Genomic DNA, 13,470 nt, shown 5'->3' with positions numbered 1-13,470 from the left:
GGATAATTCATAATGTAGAGCAAACCTAGCCAAGCACAAATAGCAATGAAGTGCACGTATCCAAACATGTGTAATGTGAGTTTGTAGCTTTGGAACTCTATTCCTCAATATTTTCAGAATCACAGTCTGGAAGGTTCATACTGCTAGAAAAGCTAGAATTTATTTTGGCTTTCATTTTTTTGGGATATGCCTATTGCGTTAGACATCATTAAAATTACCTTTGTGATACACAAATTTAATAAATATAACTAGGTTTTCTAACTCTTATTAGAACTGAATTACATTTTTAAAAGATTTTTTGACATTAACTTGGCTTAGAGAGACGACTTTCTGGCTGATAGACAAAAAGAAAGTGAGCTCATGACAACCAGGAATTCCAAACAGGATACGGCAACTTGACCCTTCCGAATAGAGGTGTGCACTTATGTTATGACTTATGCAGGAAGCTTCAAAATGACAATTGGGATATTCTGTTGGAAGGCTTTTTGGTGGTTTGTTATTTAAACAGTGTTTTCCCTTGGGCTAAAAAATGCTAGTTAAGGCTGTGCAATCCTATGCACGCTTACTTGAAAGTAAGCCTTATGGCCTTCCTTCTGAGTAAACCTGCATAGAAACAAGCTCCACAACAGAATTCTATACGCTAGAATTTGATTTCCCTTAAATTACTATTGGAGGAAAAAAATGAACTCTAAAGAGCATAAACTTGATACATGAGTTTTTAGAGAAGTATGGATCTTAGAAGAATGGCCTCAGAAAGGAAGATGCTTGGATTCAGGTGTTTGAACTTTTTCACTCTCTTTAAAACTAACTACTGAGGAATACAGCTTTCCATAATCTACAGCATTAGTCGAAATTTGGGATTTTAAAAAATTGTTCAATAAACAAGATTGTGCATGAAAATTTATATATACCGTATATATAGTTCGCCAGCCAGCTTTGTCACTTCCTGTATCTGTGGACATTGCATTTACTTTCACACAAGTGCACTGATCTGAGTAACAACTGTATGCCAATAAACAGAGCATACGTTTTTGGTCTTTAACAGGTTCATAGATTTTGCTTTGTAGTATATTTGGCACTCATATCACAAAGAGAACATTGGACCCATTCTAATTAAACTGTTGACATTTGCATTCATTAAAAAATTTATTTTACAAAGCTAGAGTCCCCATTCTCCGTGTATTTTGAATAGAAAAGGGAACCATCTCAAAGCTGCCCACACTTAAATTGGTCATGTCTTTGTCAATACACCAAACTTCCAATTATTTAGTAACTATATAATTACATATTATAAGAGACACTGCCTCCATTTATTAAAAGGAATGAGTTCTTAAGTAAAAATTTTAAGTGTGGAAAACTGCCTTATTCTCATATTCAAACTTCAAAGGGTGGGGTGGAATGTTACATTTCCCTCCAGAAACCAGTTCAGGGTTGTGTATGTTATACATAGGTGTTTGTGTGTTGCCATCCCCTGCTGAACCATTTTCCTGGTCTTGAAAGATGTTTCAGAGGGAGGGGAAATAATTTAGTCTGTTACTCAGACCAAGAGTATCACCAGAACCATTTCCCCCCTTATTTCCCAATTTTTTGTTTATATTACTTATAGTCTGTGTTTCTCACTGAGACTCAATACCTAGTTAGTACACAATATAAATCACTAGGATGGCACATCTAATAAGCAATGCATAAGACTGGAATTGCAGAAATTTGAAACAGATCTGGGACTGCTCCCAGATAAGTGTGCATAGGACTGTGGTTTTAGTAAACTGGCAGAAGACAAGCAAGAGAAAGCAGATAATCAAGATACAGAGTTAAGATTTTTCTTCCTAATGCAACATAGAACTACAGAAGAGAATATTGTTTCCCAACACACTTTCACAGATATTTCATGTATTTGGATTAGGAAAGTTTGAGAACAGTAAACCTTTATAACTTCATTGTGAAGAATCAATATATCATCAAAGCTATTTACAAAACTCAGCATCAATGAATGTAAGAATAAAAGGTTTCCTAATAACCAGGAGCCCTGCCCTGGATGGCCTAGGTTAGCCTGATCTCATATCTGAAGTCAAGCAGGGTTGGCCCTGGTTATACTTGGTTGGGAGACCACCAAGGAAGTCCAAGGTTGCTGTGCAGAGGCAGGCAATGGCAAACCACCTCAGAATGTCTCTGGCCTTGAAAACCCTACGGGGTTGCCATGAGTTGGCAGTGACTTGATGTACTTTACACACACACATGGTAACCAACAGGCACTACTCACCAGGCTTGAGGGCAGAGGCATTTGAAACAAATTACTGGCTGTGAAGAAAGGTTTTAAAAGTGGCTATTAGTCTAGCCACAGTTTCCTGGTTGCACATGTCAACAATGCAATCCTATAGAGCCATTTGGGCTTAGACTGGACTATAGGATTGCACAGGACATGGCTTGGTTTGAAACCTGGGGGTGGCGGTGGAAATTAAAATGTGCTTATTATATGAAGGTTGGGGGTTACCACACTTGCATTCCCACTGATGTATTCAGAGTGAAAACGTTATAAAAAATACTGTTCGCACTTTGTTTGGCCCCTTTAGCTGTGAAGACGTCTTCCAACCATTTTTAAGCCGTGGTATCCAAAAACCCTTTTAAAGCGATGTTTTTTATAACGTTTTCAAATTCTTAATACATCGCTGGGAATACAAAGTGCGGTAACCCCCTAGTTTGACTAAGCCTGAGCTCTTGTTTCCACACACATGATGAAGAGAATACTTACGGAAGTGTGCCGAAAGGATGGGTGTTAAAAGTATTTAGCTAAAGTTTGGAAGCAAGGGAATAAACCTTCAATTCGTGACTGGAGAAACTGGATGTATATGAGGATGGCAAAATTAATGGAGTTCCTACATGGAGAACATACGGAATTAAAAAAAAAAAACTTGGGCAAAGGCCACCACACATTGGGATAAACTGGCAAAAATGGATTTTACTATTTTAATTAGTGAGTTATAGAAACTAGTTTTAATATTTTTATATTTTACTGTTAATAGATATTTCTAAAACTGTTCAGACGCTTCTTCGGAAGTCGGGTGATGGGTCACTTGTTAAGGTGGGTGGAGGGTCGAAGGAGTATCTTGGTTTATTTTTGAACTTTATAATTTTGTAACCATGAATGTATTAATAAGTATATATAGATACTCTTGTATTTTCTTTTTTAAATTTTATTATTGTATTTGTTTTGTTTTATGTTATAAAAATAATTAAAAAATTATATATATATATAAAAAGTATTTAGTTGATGAATAGCCAGCTGGCTTTCTCATTGAGGACCTAAGGAACATTACAAAATACATTTAAAAAAAATGCGACCAAATAACACTAGTGACCCCATGAACAGCACAACAGGTCTGGGATTACAAAACTAGAGTGGGACTGAAGGAAAGAAAGAGTGGGACTGAAGGACCAGAGACGCTCCCAGGGCGAAGGTTTCGGGCCACTTTCAACAGCCAGCTCCAACGTGGGAAATGAGCGTCACTGTGCTCAGGAGGCGAATTCCCAACTCAAGCAAACAGGCAGGCAACCAGCGCAGTCGGAGATGAACGGAAGACGCGAGGAAAAACCGGCAGGCCGTCCTCCAGAGGCGTGGCGCCACGAGCGTCGAGCCTCGCAGGGCAACCGACAGGCTGACTGCCGGAAGTGGGGGGGTTGGCCTCCGCACGCGGCGGAAGACGTCGGGTCTCATTGGTCAGTCAGGAGAGGCAGGAGGAGTCGCGGACCTCGCGTCAACACTGCGCGCCGTCGGCCGTGAGGAGGAGGAGGGGATGGGCAACCGACAGGCTGACTGCCGGAAGTGGGGGGGTTGGTCTTCCCGCGCGGCGGAAGACGTCGGGTCTCATTGGTCAGTCAGGAGAGGCAGGAGGCGTCGCGGACTTCGCGTTAACACTGCGCGCCGTAGGCCGTGAGGAGGAGGAGGGATGGGCAACCGACAGGCTGACGGCCGGAAGTGGGGGGGTTGGCCTCCGCGCGCGGCGGAAGACGTCGGGTCTCATTGGTCAATCAGGAGAGGCAGGAGGAGTCGCGGGCCTCGCGTCAACACTGCGCGCCGTAGGCCGTGAGGAGGAGGAGGGATGGGCGGCCGCTGGCTGAGCGGGGCCAGGCGGCTCTGGGTTTCTCGCGATGGGATGGCGGCGAGCCGGGCGGTCTGTCGGCGCGCCTCGAGCCTGTGGGGAGCGAGCGGTGAGTCGCCCTTGCGCGTCCTCCGTGGCGCTGCGGCCCGCTCGTCTTTGGCTGCTTGCTGGCTTCCCGCTCTCAGCTCCGTTGGGAGTTGCGGATGCCCAGGGCCGGTGCTACCGTGAGGCGAACTAGGCGGTCGCCTAGGGCACAGACCTCACAGGGGCACCGTTTTTATCAGATTAGTTTCTTGAGAAAAACGCAACTGACTATTGATATATATTTTTGTTGTAAGATAAGTACCACCACAGTGCTATGGAATATAATTAATTATAACGCCTTATAAAAAGTGGCGTGCTTTTATTTTTTCTACAAGACGTCTGTTTTTGAAAACCGGTTAGCAATGGGGGGTGCACAAGTAGTTAGCCTTGCCTGGGGCGCAAAAATGTCTGGCACCGGCCCTGCATTTTTGGATATATTGTTTCATCTACTTTGCTATACCTTTGTATGTCAGCATTTTTAATGATTGTAGTTACAGTAGTCACAGGGATTCACGGGTGTTTTAGTTTTCAAATAGTATTGTTTGTTAATACATTGCATATTTGTTAATAAATTGCATATTTTGTTTGTTAATAAATTGCATATTTTGTTTGTTAATAAATTGCATATTTTGTTAATAAATTGCGTATTGAATAGCCATACTATGTGAGTTCATTGCCATTGATTTGGACATAGTTAGGTATTTTTTTTCTATGGTACCGGCCCTGCATATGCCACATTGCTGCTCGCTGCTCTCCTGTCGGTCTGGATGGGCCTTTCCCTCGCCCATTCAAAAGAGTGATTGTAGAGGAAAGGAAGGGCCGACGTGGTAGGTCACTACTGTTGGCGTGAGTAGAGTGCCTGCCATGCCGAAGTTCAAGTAAGTTCTGCTCTAAACTGACATAAAAAGTTATACCTGTTGCATTACTCGCGGGACCCGGCGTTATTGCAGAAGAAGCAAGTTCATGCAGCTGCCAAAAAGTCTGTCTTCCAATGCAGCCTAGCCCGAGAGATGGCCCCTTACCTAGATAAGGCTGATCTGGCCACCTGGATCCATGCTGCAGTAACATTGAGACTATGCTACTGTAACGCACTGTACATTGATCTCTCCTCAGAATCAATTTGGAAACATCCAAATGGTGCCGAATGCTGTGGCTCAGCTATTATTGAGAGCTAGACAGTGCATGTATATTACTCCCATTCTCCGGTCAGCCACTTGCCCATCAATTTAAGGTATTGGTTGCACATACAAGGCCCTTCATGGTTTTGGACCCTCAAATCTGCAAGACCTGCTCTCCCCCATACACCACCAAGACATCTTGGCTCATGTCAGCAGGGCCTTCAGCAGGTGCTGACCTGCAAATGGGCTGGTTTTACAACTGCATATACTCATGCCTTCTCCATTTCACCTTGTGAAATGGCCTTCTTGAAGAGGTCATGAAGGGTCCCACTCTCCTGGCTTTTTGCAAACTGTGCAAAACTGAATTATTCAAAAGAGCTTTTCTACACAGGCAATAGAGTTGCACTGTACTAAATGATTTACAAAGTTACTTGGATAAATTATTAGGGGCTGTGGTCTGTATCACTGTTTAGCTTGCTGCAACTATGTAATTTTTGCATCATTTAGCATGTCATGTTAATACTTTTGTTTCAGCTCTGTTTTTAGATTTTTGATTGGTTCTACAACCCTAATCCTATTGTATTGTTTTTTAATGTCCCACCCTGTGGATTGTATTCACTCACTCTGTGTAATCTGCCTTGAGTCCCAGTGAGAAAGGCAGAGTATAAATCATGTAAATAAATAAATGGCTGTGTTGATGAAGAAAAAAACATAAAGCAGTGTAATGCTTGAAAATGCTGATGAATTGTTCTTGATAGGTGTTGACAGTTGACACAAGTTGTCTGGGCCCCTATTGCAGATAGCGTTTTCACTAGGGGGGAGGGAGACTAATATTTCTCTGCCGTCCCCCGTCCCCCATACAAACTATTGTGACAGGATTGGGACCAAGCTTGTAATACCTGTGCTGTCGTGCACCAAATTTGGTTTTGCAATTATATATGTAAAGTGAATGGACAATGTATCTCAAAAATACCACTGGAGCTTGTGTGAGGCTATGGTCGTGCACTGACATGGTCATTTTACAAGTATGGAAGTGGTGCCCAAAGCCTGTTGCAACAAATGGGCCTGAATTTGGGGGTGGGGCAGCCAGAACAAAGTCAAATTGCCCAAATTACAAAAATATGCAAAGCACGCCAGGGAAACAGTTTTGTGTTTGTTGTTACAGTATGTTACATTTTTGTGACTATTCCAGTAGTGTGGATGGGGTGATGAGGTTATCGTCACCCATTTTGTCAAAGATTGGTGTTAACCTATGGTTAACTGAGATGTTCTATAACAGCGTCAGGAATTGGTGGTCTGAAAAGCTGGTTACAAAGTTTATTGTTTTAATGTATTTTTATTCAGGAGCCAGCGTGGTATAGTGGTTAAGAGCAGTGGACTCCAATCTGGAGAACTGGGTTCGATTCCCTACTCCTCCACATAAAGCCTGCTGGGTGACCTTGAGGTAGTCACAGTTCTCTCCGAACTCTCTCAGCCTCACCTACCTCACAAAGTGTCTGTTGTAGAGAGAGGAAGGGAAGGCACTTGTAAGCCGGTTTGAGACTCCTTAAAATCCACCTCTTCTCTTCTAACCTATCTCTGTTCAGGTAACCGCTGTATTCTGCCTCTTCAAATAGATAAAGGAGTCTTGTTTAGGAAACGTAAAATTCAATTAACATATAATACGCATACCAGCTTGGCTGAAGTATGGAACAAAATGTAAGTACTGCTTACAAGTTATTACTGGTAACTGAACAATATTTTTATGACAAAAATGTGTCTTGTTCATCACAGCTTCCATATTGTGGGCATTCATAGCTCAAAATAGGTGTTCTGGTTTAGCTCTCATACATTTCCTAATAAGCGGGAAACATAGCAATGTAACTTGTTACTTATTTAGCATGTGACCTACAAACTATAGTGGGGATGGTCTCAGATTGTGGGAGGTCCGTGGCAAAATTCCTTCTTTGCCCACTCCCCCCCCCCCCCCCCGCATACACACTAGATGTACTCTTCATCTGTCAAATGGAGGGCAGGTGGTATTTTGCCACTTGCTGCCACCTGCTAGCCTCATCAGGCAAAAGGCGAATGTTGCTGCCTGGGTTGGGTAGGTGAACAAATAATTAGCAGTCCAGGCACCACTGCCTGCCCTCCATCCGTATGGTGAGGGGGGCTGCTCCTGCTACACGCACTGAGGGTAGGGGCTTGAGGCACTAATCTTACCACTACCCTAGACAGCAGTGGCTATTAGTGTGGGTCCTCTTGGGCCCTTGGCAAGTATCCAATGATATCAACCCCTGATGCCAGATTAATATCCTGTAGGATTTTAATATTGGTGCTTATAAGGCTCTGTGATGTAAGTACAGTGCTGTGTCTGTGTAACTATTGGTGTAGCAGCAGTTATGCTTTTTTTGCTTGCATCTTGTGTATTGGCATAGTAAGGCTTGAGAATGGGCTGCAAGTTCTTGTGTTCATTAAAAAAAACACATTTATATATTATGTTGGAAGCCGCCCTGAGCCCCGCTTCGACAGGGGGAGGGCAAGTTACAAATATAATGAATAAATAAATATTAGGCAGATTAAGCAAAATTTAGATACAACAGGGCAGCAAGATGTTTAGCCACAGTGGTGGACTATATGTCACATCCACGTATTGGATGTAGTGTAACTAATATGTATAGATAGATCTGTTGTCCAATCAGCCTGCTGCAGAACTTTGAGCAGGGTACTCTACTGTTTGTTGTCAACTAATTGGTATTGTTTTGGACTGACTGTTGACACATGGTGTGGTTAGTCATTGTGCATAATAGCCAGTAATAGACCTATTCTCCATGCCTCTGTCTGTTCGGCTTTAAGTGGTTGCTGTCACTCTTTGTATCAGAAAATTCAGTTAGTTGTATCTTATAGACAGAAGTAATTTCTTTTGTCCTGTGACTTCTGCCAGTCCGGTATATTGGGTGTCCCAAGGTTTAGTGTTATAAGGAAATCAAGAAACCTATTTATTTTATCTACCAAATTAATAATTTTAGAAATGTGTTATTTTCTCCCTAATATAAAAAAGCTTTGAATATGGCAGCATTTCTCCTATAACTCGATCAGTTAACGTTATACCCAGACTATGGAGTAAGGTAGTCTTGGGTGTGACCCTGTTACAGCACTGTACATTGAATTTAGCTACCTTACCCTGCATGGTGATAGTGTCAAAGAAATACTAGGTTTGCTGGTTTTCCCTTTTTCAGAAAAAAAAAAAATTCTCCTTGTACTTGGAAATCTCAGCTAGTTGATTCCCATTGTATTTCTACCTGCTTTGGTTGTTTAGATCCTTCACAGGCCAGCCATTCAGCACTTCTCACACAACAGTGGATCCAACGGAGATGAAGAAATTCCAGCTCTTGGCACACAAATGGTGGGATGAGCATGGAGAATATTCAGCCCTTCATTCCATGAATGATATTAGAGTTCCGTTTATTCGGTAAATTTTTAGAATCTTGTCAGTTTTTACCTACTCTTTCCAAAAATCTAAAAATAGTAGGAAGCCAAAAAAAAAAATGTAGTCAAACATTACTGGGCCGTACACTTTGACAAACAAGTACAGCTTGAGTTCACCAGTGGAGACCAGTTTTGATCAGTGGAATTGCAAGTTAGACTGTTTGTGTGTGTGGTTGTATTGGTTCTGGTGCAACAGGGAATGTAAAAAAGGAAATATTAGAATTGTTTCCCCTTCCTAACAGCAATTAGTCATTTGTGTTTCATAAGCTCTTGAAATTCATTCAATATTTTGAAAAGAAAAGTCAATATGCAAAGGTTTTGGTAAAGCCATTATTAGTTAACAGCTCTAATTAGGTTTAATGAAAGCCTTTTTTTGCATTTTGTATAAGAGACATTGTTCTAAATATGAGAAATGATTATCCCCTGGGAAGCCCTCTGTCCGGCATGAAGATCCTGGATGTTGGCTGTGGTGGTGGACTCTTGACTGAGGTAAAGATTACCATTTTGGTGATGAATTCTGTCTCTAACCTTTATTTGAATTAGACCCTGGTATTAAGAATAATGTTTATTTACTTCTCTCATGCCTTTCCATAATAATATTATTTTATCTATAGTTTCAAGATTATTGTGTTTAATAGTCCCCAAAATTACTCTGGGAGAACACTATATAACTGTTTTCAGGATACTAACCCACTGCAACTGAAAATAAAAACTATGTGAGAGGCTAAAATTTGGGTTGAAGGCATACTTTGTATGGAAAGTCTCTGTTCCACCGGTTTTACTGGGCTTTGATTGGTAAATTTGATTGGTAAATTAAGAATCTTAAATGAACATACATTGTAAGCTATCTTAAGTAAAAATTAAAAACACATGGTTTAATTTTCTTTTTTTTTAAGTAAAGAACATTCAGGCAAGATGTCTCACAATTAAGGACCTGTGCTGCCAAGTGACAATTTTACAGTTGACAGACGTACCGTACTTTTTGTAGATCACACTTCTGATCTACAATTTCTGATAACTAATGTATTAAGCACCATATGCCGAATATTGTTTTTGTGTCTTAACTACTTGATCAATCTAAAAAGAGAAGTTGGACAATAAAATTTGGGCGATCCGTGGTGACTTTTTGGGTCGGGAAAAAATACTGAAGTTTGTCTTGAGCTGTTTGGTCACTTCAACTAAACTTTTAGTTGGTTGAGGTTAAAATGACTTGTTTGTGGTACTAGCCCCTAGGTAGGTTGGGAGCTTCAGTTACTGGCATTGATCCTTTGGAAGACAACATCAGAACAGCAGAACTGCATAAATCATTTGATCCGGTCCTATCCAAGAGAATCCAGTATAAATCCTGTTCACTAGAAGATCTTGTGGAAGAAGCTTCGGAACCCTTTGACATCATTGTAGCTTCTGAAGTAGTAGAACATGTGACTGATGTGGAAATGTTTGTCAGATGCTGTGGTGAAGTGTTAAAAGTGAGTTTCTAAGAAAACAGCTTTAAAGCAAAATAGTTCAATTGTACTGGCCTGTTTCCATCTACACAGTTTCTCCAACAGAATGGCATTTCCATTTGTGGAAGGAAAGTTAATGATCCCCATAGATTCCCTGCTCCCATTGCAGACGCCCCCTCCCCCCCAGTTGCCCACTGCTGTTTCCTTAGAGTCTTTGGTAGACTTCAGGAGGGGAAGCAGAAAAATCACACTGCAAAGTCCATAGATGATTGGATATATGCCACTAAACTTAAATGTACTGGAGAATCAAGCTGCTAGTTGTAAGAAACATGTACTATTTATCTGTTTTATTCTTTCTGTGTACACCGGGTGAAATGTTGAGTCATCATCTACCTCAGGTTCTAATTATCCAAATTTTAAAAACTCTTATGAATTCTTCATAGCTTGTTGATTGACTGAATAGTTATTTTCATACTAAAAAATGTGTGCACTTTTCAATGCAGGAACTGTTGGTCCAGAAATGGATAAATGGTAGGACTAGGTTTAGGGTTGGGCATTTGACAGTCAAAAAAAGTTTGTCAATTGGCTGTTCAAATACTGAGGAACAGTAAACTATTTTAAAAGTGTTGAACTTCATTAGAACAACAAAAATATTGTAATCATCAATGGTTTGATGGTTATGCTATTTACAAAAATAAAGTGATTTAACTGTTGTTGTTCCAGCAATGAAATGACTTTTTAAAATGATACGGAAAGTGCTGATGATTGCTTATGTTCCTGTTTGGAGAGACTTTCAATGGCAGTAGATGGCAAATAAGTGGCCGCAGCTTTCCTATCCTGCTAGGGGGCAAGCAGTCCTTGTCCCTGCCCTTTCATCATAATGAAATAAAAAGATAAACTGCCTCTTATACAGTGGCAGTCTTGTCTTAATAAAACATTTGACAATATTTGATCGTGGTAAAATATTGGGTGGTAAGTTAACTGAGGTATGCCAAACATAGATCTAGCAAATGTTTAATGATATAATGAAAATAAAATGGATAAATACAAAAAATATTTTTAATCTCAAGTGCTTAGGACAGGTAGCAGTATATTATCATAAACCCTCTTACATACAGACCAAATTAGATACATTTTGAACCCGCAAAAACTTTGTCCTTCATCACCTTGTTCATGGACCAATGTAAATTAAAAGATCTAAATGTCCCCCAAAACAAAGCGTGGAAAGGGAATTCCAGAGTTGCTAGGCAGCTGTCAAGAACATTTCTTTGTATGCCTTTGTAATAAGGTTATATTGAGGGATTATAAACACAAAATGAAAATAGTGTCAGAGTGGAATGAACTGTTATAGGATTGTGACTACCAGTTTGGAAGAATCATAACAGTTAACCTGAATGCACAGCAGTTTTAGTTTGTTGTATGAAATGCTCTTTGTAGAGTGTTTTTCAAGCCATTATGTTTCTCACAATGGTACATTTTTGCATAGATCCATGCAAATGTAAAGTGCTTTCTCACAAAGAATACTGCCAGTTTTGTTTTCTATATAAATGACTTGCTGACAAAATTGTATTTTATTTATTTAGCCGGAAGGCAGTATATTCATAACTACAATCAACAAATCACAGTTGTCTTACATCTTGGCCATTTTGGTTGCTGAGAAAGTATTGAGCATTGTTCCGGCAGGCACACATGAGTGGGAGAAATTCATAGCTCCTGAAGAGCTGGAGCGGATCCTAGAATCAAGTAAGTAGTAAATCCAAAGAGATGCAATGCAGCTACAGCTCTCCATCAAGTGTGGCTGCCGATGACCTTGACATAATAGAGATGTGGTCAGGAAAATGCATTTGCTGACAGTTATCTGGTAAATTTTGAGAGATCCTTAAAGAGCAGAATGGTGTGGACAAGACCTGAGTGGATTGCCGATTGTTTGCTGGAGGGATACAGTAAACCTCTCCCAGGAAAAAAAAATAGAACTTTAACAAGTTATTGCCAGATTTTGACTTTATATGAAATGTGAAGAAATTAGTGAGCTAAAGAGATGTTCTGGTCTGGCTACCAGTGAGTGGCAGGGCATGAGTGTTCTAATGCCCATGATTCTGCTTTTGTTTGCTGCTTTCAGAACCGTTGTCTCTTCCTGCCTTTCCTAGGAACAATACTACATATTGTGCTAAAACATTTCTGTAGCATGAAATGCATCTTTGAGTAGCTTTTATATTTAGTAAGTTTTTTTTTCTATACCACCTAAGGCAGTGAACATCAAAACATTGCAACACCACAACAGCATTGAAAATAAAGTATATATACAATCACTGGATAAAAGCATATAAACATAACACCTAAAACTAGGGAGGAGGCCAATAACAGTTACTGGGGCGGGGGGGGGGGGGTGCCAAACAAAATCATCACCTGCTGGTGGAAGTCAGCAATACAAGGAGACAGACTAATCTTGCTGGGGAGGGAGTTCCAACATTTTGGTGCCACAATTGAAAAGGCCCTTTCTCAGGTTGCTGCTCATCTAGCCTCAGATGGCAGGGGTACCTGAAACAAGGCCTTCAAAGGTGACTGGAGTAGATGGGTAGGTTCATATGGGAGAAGGAGGTCCTTAAGGCATGCTGCCCAAGCTGTTTAGGGCTTTAAATGTCAATACCAGCACTTTGAATTGGGTCTGGAAACAAATTGGGAGCCAGTGTAGACAGAACAAGACGAGCGATATGGTCCCTATAGCCCTCTCTGGTCCACATACTGGCTACAGGATTCTGTACCTTAAAAGTGTGGACAGTTTTGAATGATATGCTTTGCTCAGGAAGTGCTGTTCTTGAATGGTTTGGTGGCTTTCAGACTAGCAACCTGTAGTGCTAGCAAGTTACTAGTTGGGAAGGGGCAAGCTGACCATTCTGCCCATTCAAGGTTGCAGGGAGTTTCACAGGTGCAGATGATTACAGTTAAGCCCTTTGTCAGTGTTGCTTCTCTCCCGCCTCTTGCAGATGGTTTTTTAGTCCAGACAGTGAAAGGAATGTTGTACAACCCTCTCCTTGGATCCTGGAGCTGGACTGGAAGCACTAGCGTTAACTATGCCCTCCATGCAGTGAAATGTAGCCCGCCGGAACAGTCAAGTCCAAGCGAACCACCTCTGGAGACAGACAAAGGGCAGCTCCAAACTGAAGCTGGTATCGGAACTGGTAGATGAGACTGGTGGCAAGTTGGGGGTCAGAGGAAGATTTGCATAAACAGCTGTAATAATAAACCATCAAGAAATGA

At 41.0% G+C, this 13,470-nt stretch overlaps 1 protein-coding gene across 1 annotated transcript; it reads left to right on the top strand.

Moving 5' to 3' along the window:
* The first annotated feature begins 4,097 nt into the window (after positions 1-4,097).
* On the top strand, positions 4,098-13,399 carry COQ3 (coenzyme Q3, methyltransferase). Its single transcript, XM_056856194.1, has 7 exons — positions 4,098-4,206; positions 6,886-6,997; positions 8,598-8,750; positions 9,157-9,256; positions 9,994-10,236; positions 11,796-11,955; positions 13,197-13,399. The coding sequence occupies exons 1-7, from the start codon at positions 4,098-4,100 to the stop codon at positions 13,397-13,399; spliced, it is 1,080 nt and encodes a 359-aa protein (XP_056712172.1).
* Positions 13,400-13,470: the final 71 nt, after the last annotated feature.

The sequence above is a fragment of the Euleptes europaea genome, chromosome 10, assembly GCF_029931775.1.
Source record: "Euleptes europaea isolate rEulEur1 chromosome 10, rEulEur1.hap1, whole genome shotgun sequence".
Lineage (NCBI taxonomy): Eukaryota > Metazoa > Chordata > Lepidosauria > Squamata > Sphaerodactylidae > Euleptes > Euleptes europaea.
The sequence above is the reverse complement of the archived record's forward strand: the minus strand, read 5'-3'. Positions and strand labels throughout refer to the sequence as shown.

What these genes read in the sequence shown, in the direction of transcription:
- COQ3 (XM_056856194.1), top strand. Translation starts at nt 4,098, where the DNA reads ATGGGCGGCCGCTGGCTGAGCGGGGCCAGGCGGCTCTGGGTTTCTCGC. An exon ending in GTGGTGGACTCTTGACTGAG is followed by an intron (nt 9,257 to 9,993) that starts GTAAAGATTACC and finishes TTGTGGTACTAG; the next exon opens with CCCCTAGGTAGGTTGGGAGC. An exon ending in GGAGCGGATCCTAGAATCAA is followed by an intron (nt 11,956 to 13,196) that starts GTAAGTAGTAAA and finishes CGCCTCTTGCAG; the next exon opens with ATGGTTTTTTAGTCCAGACA.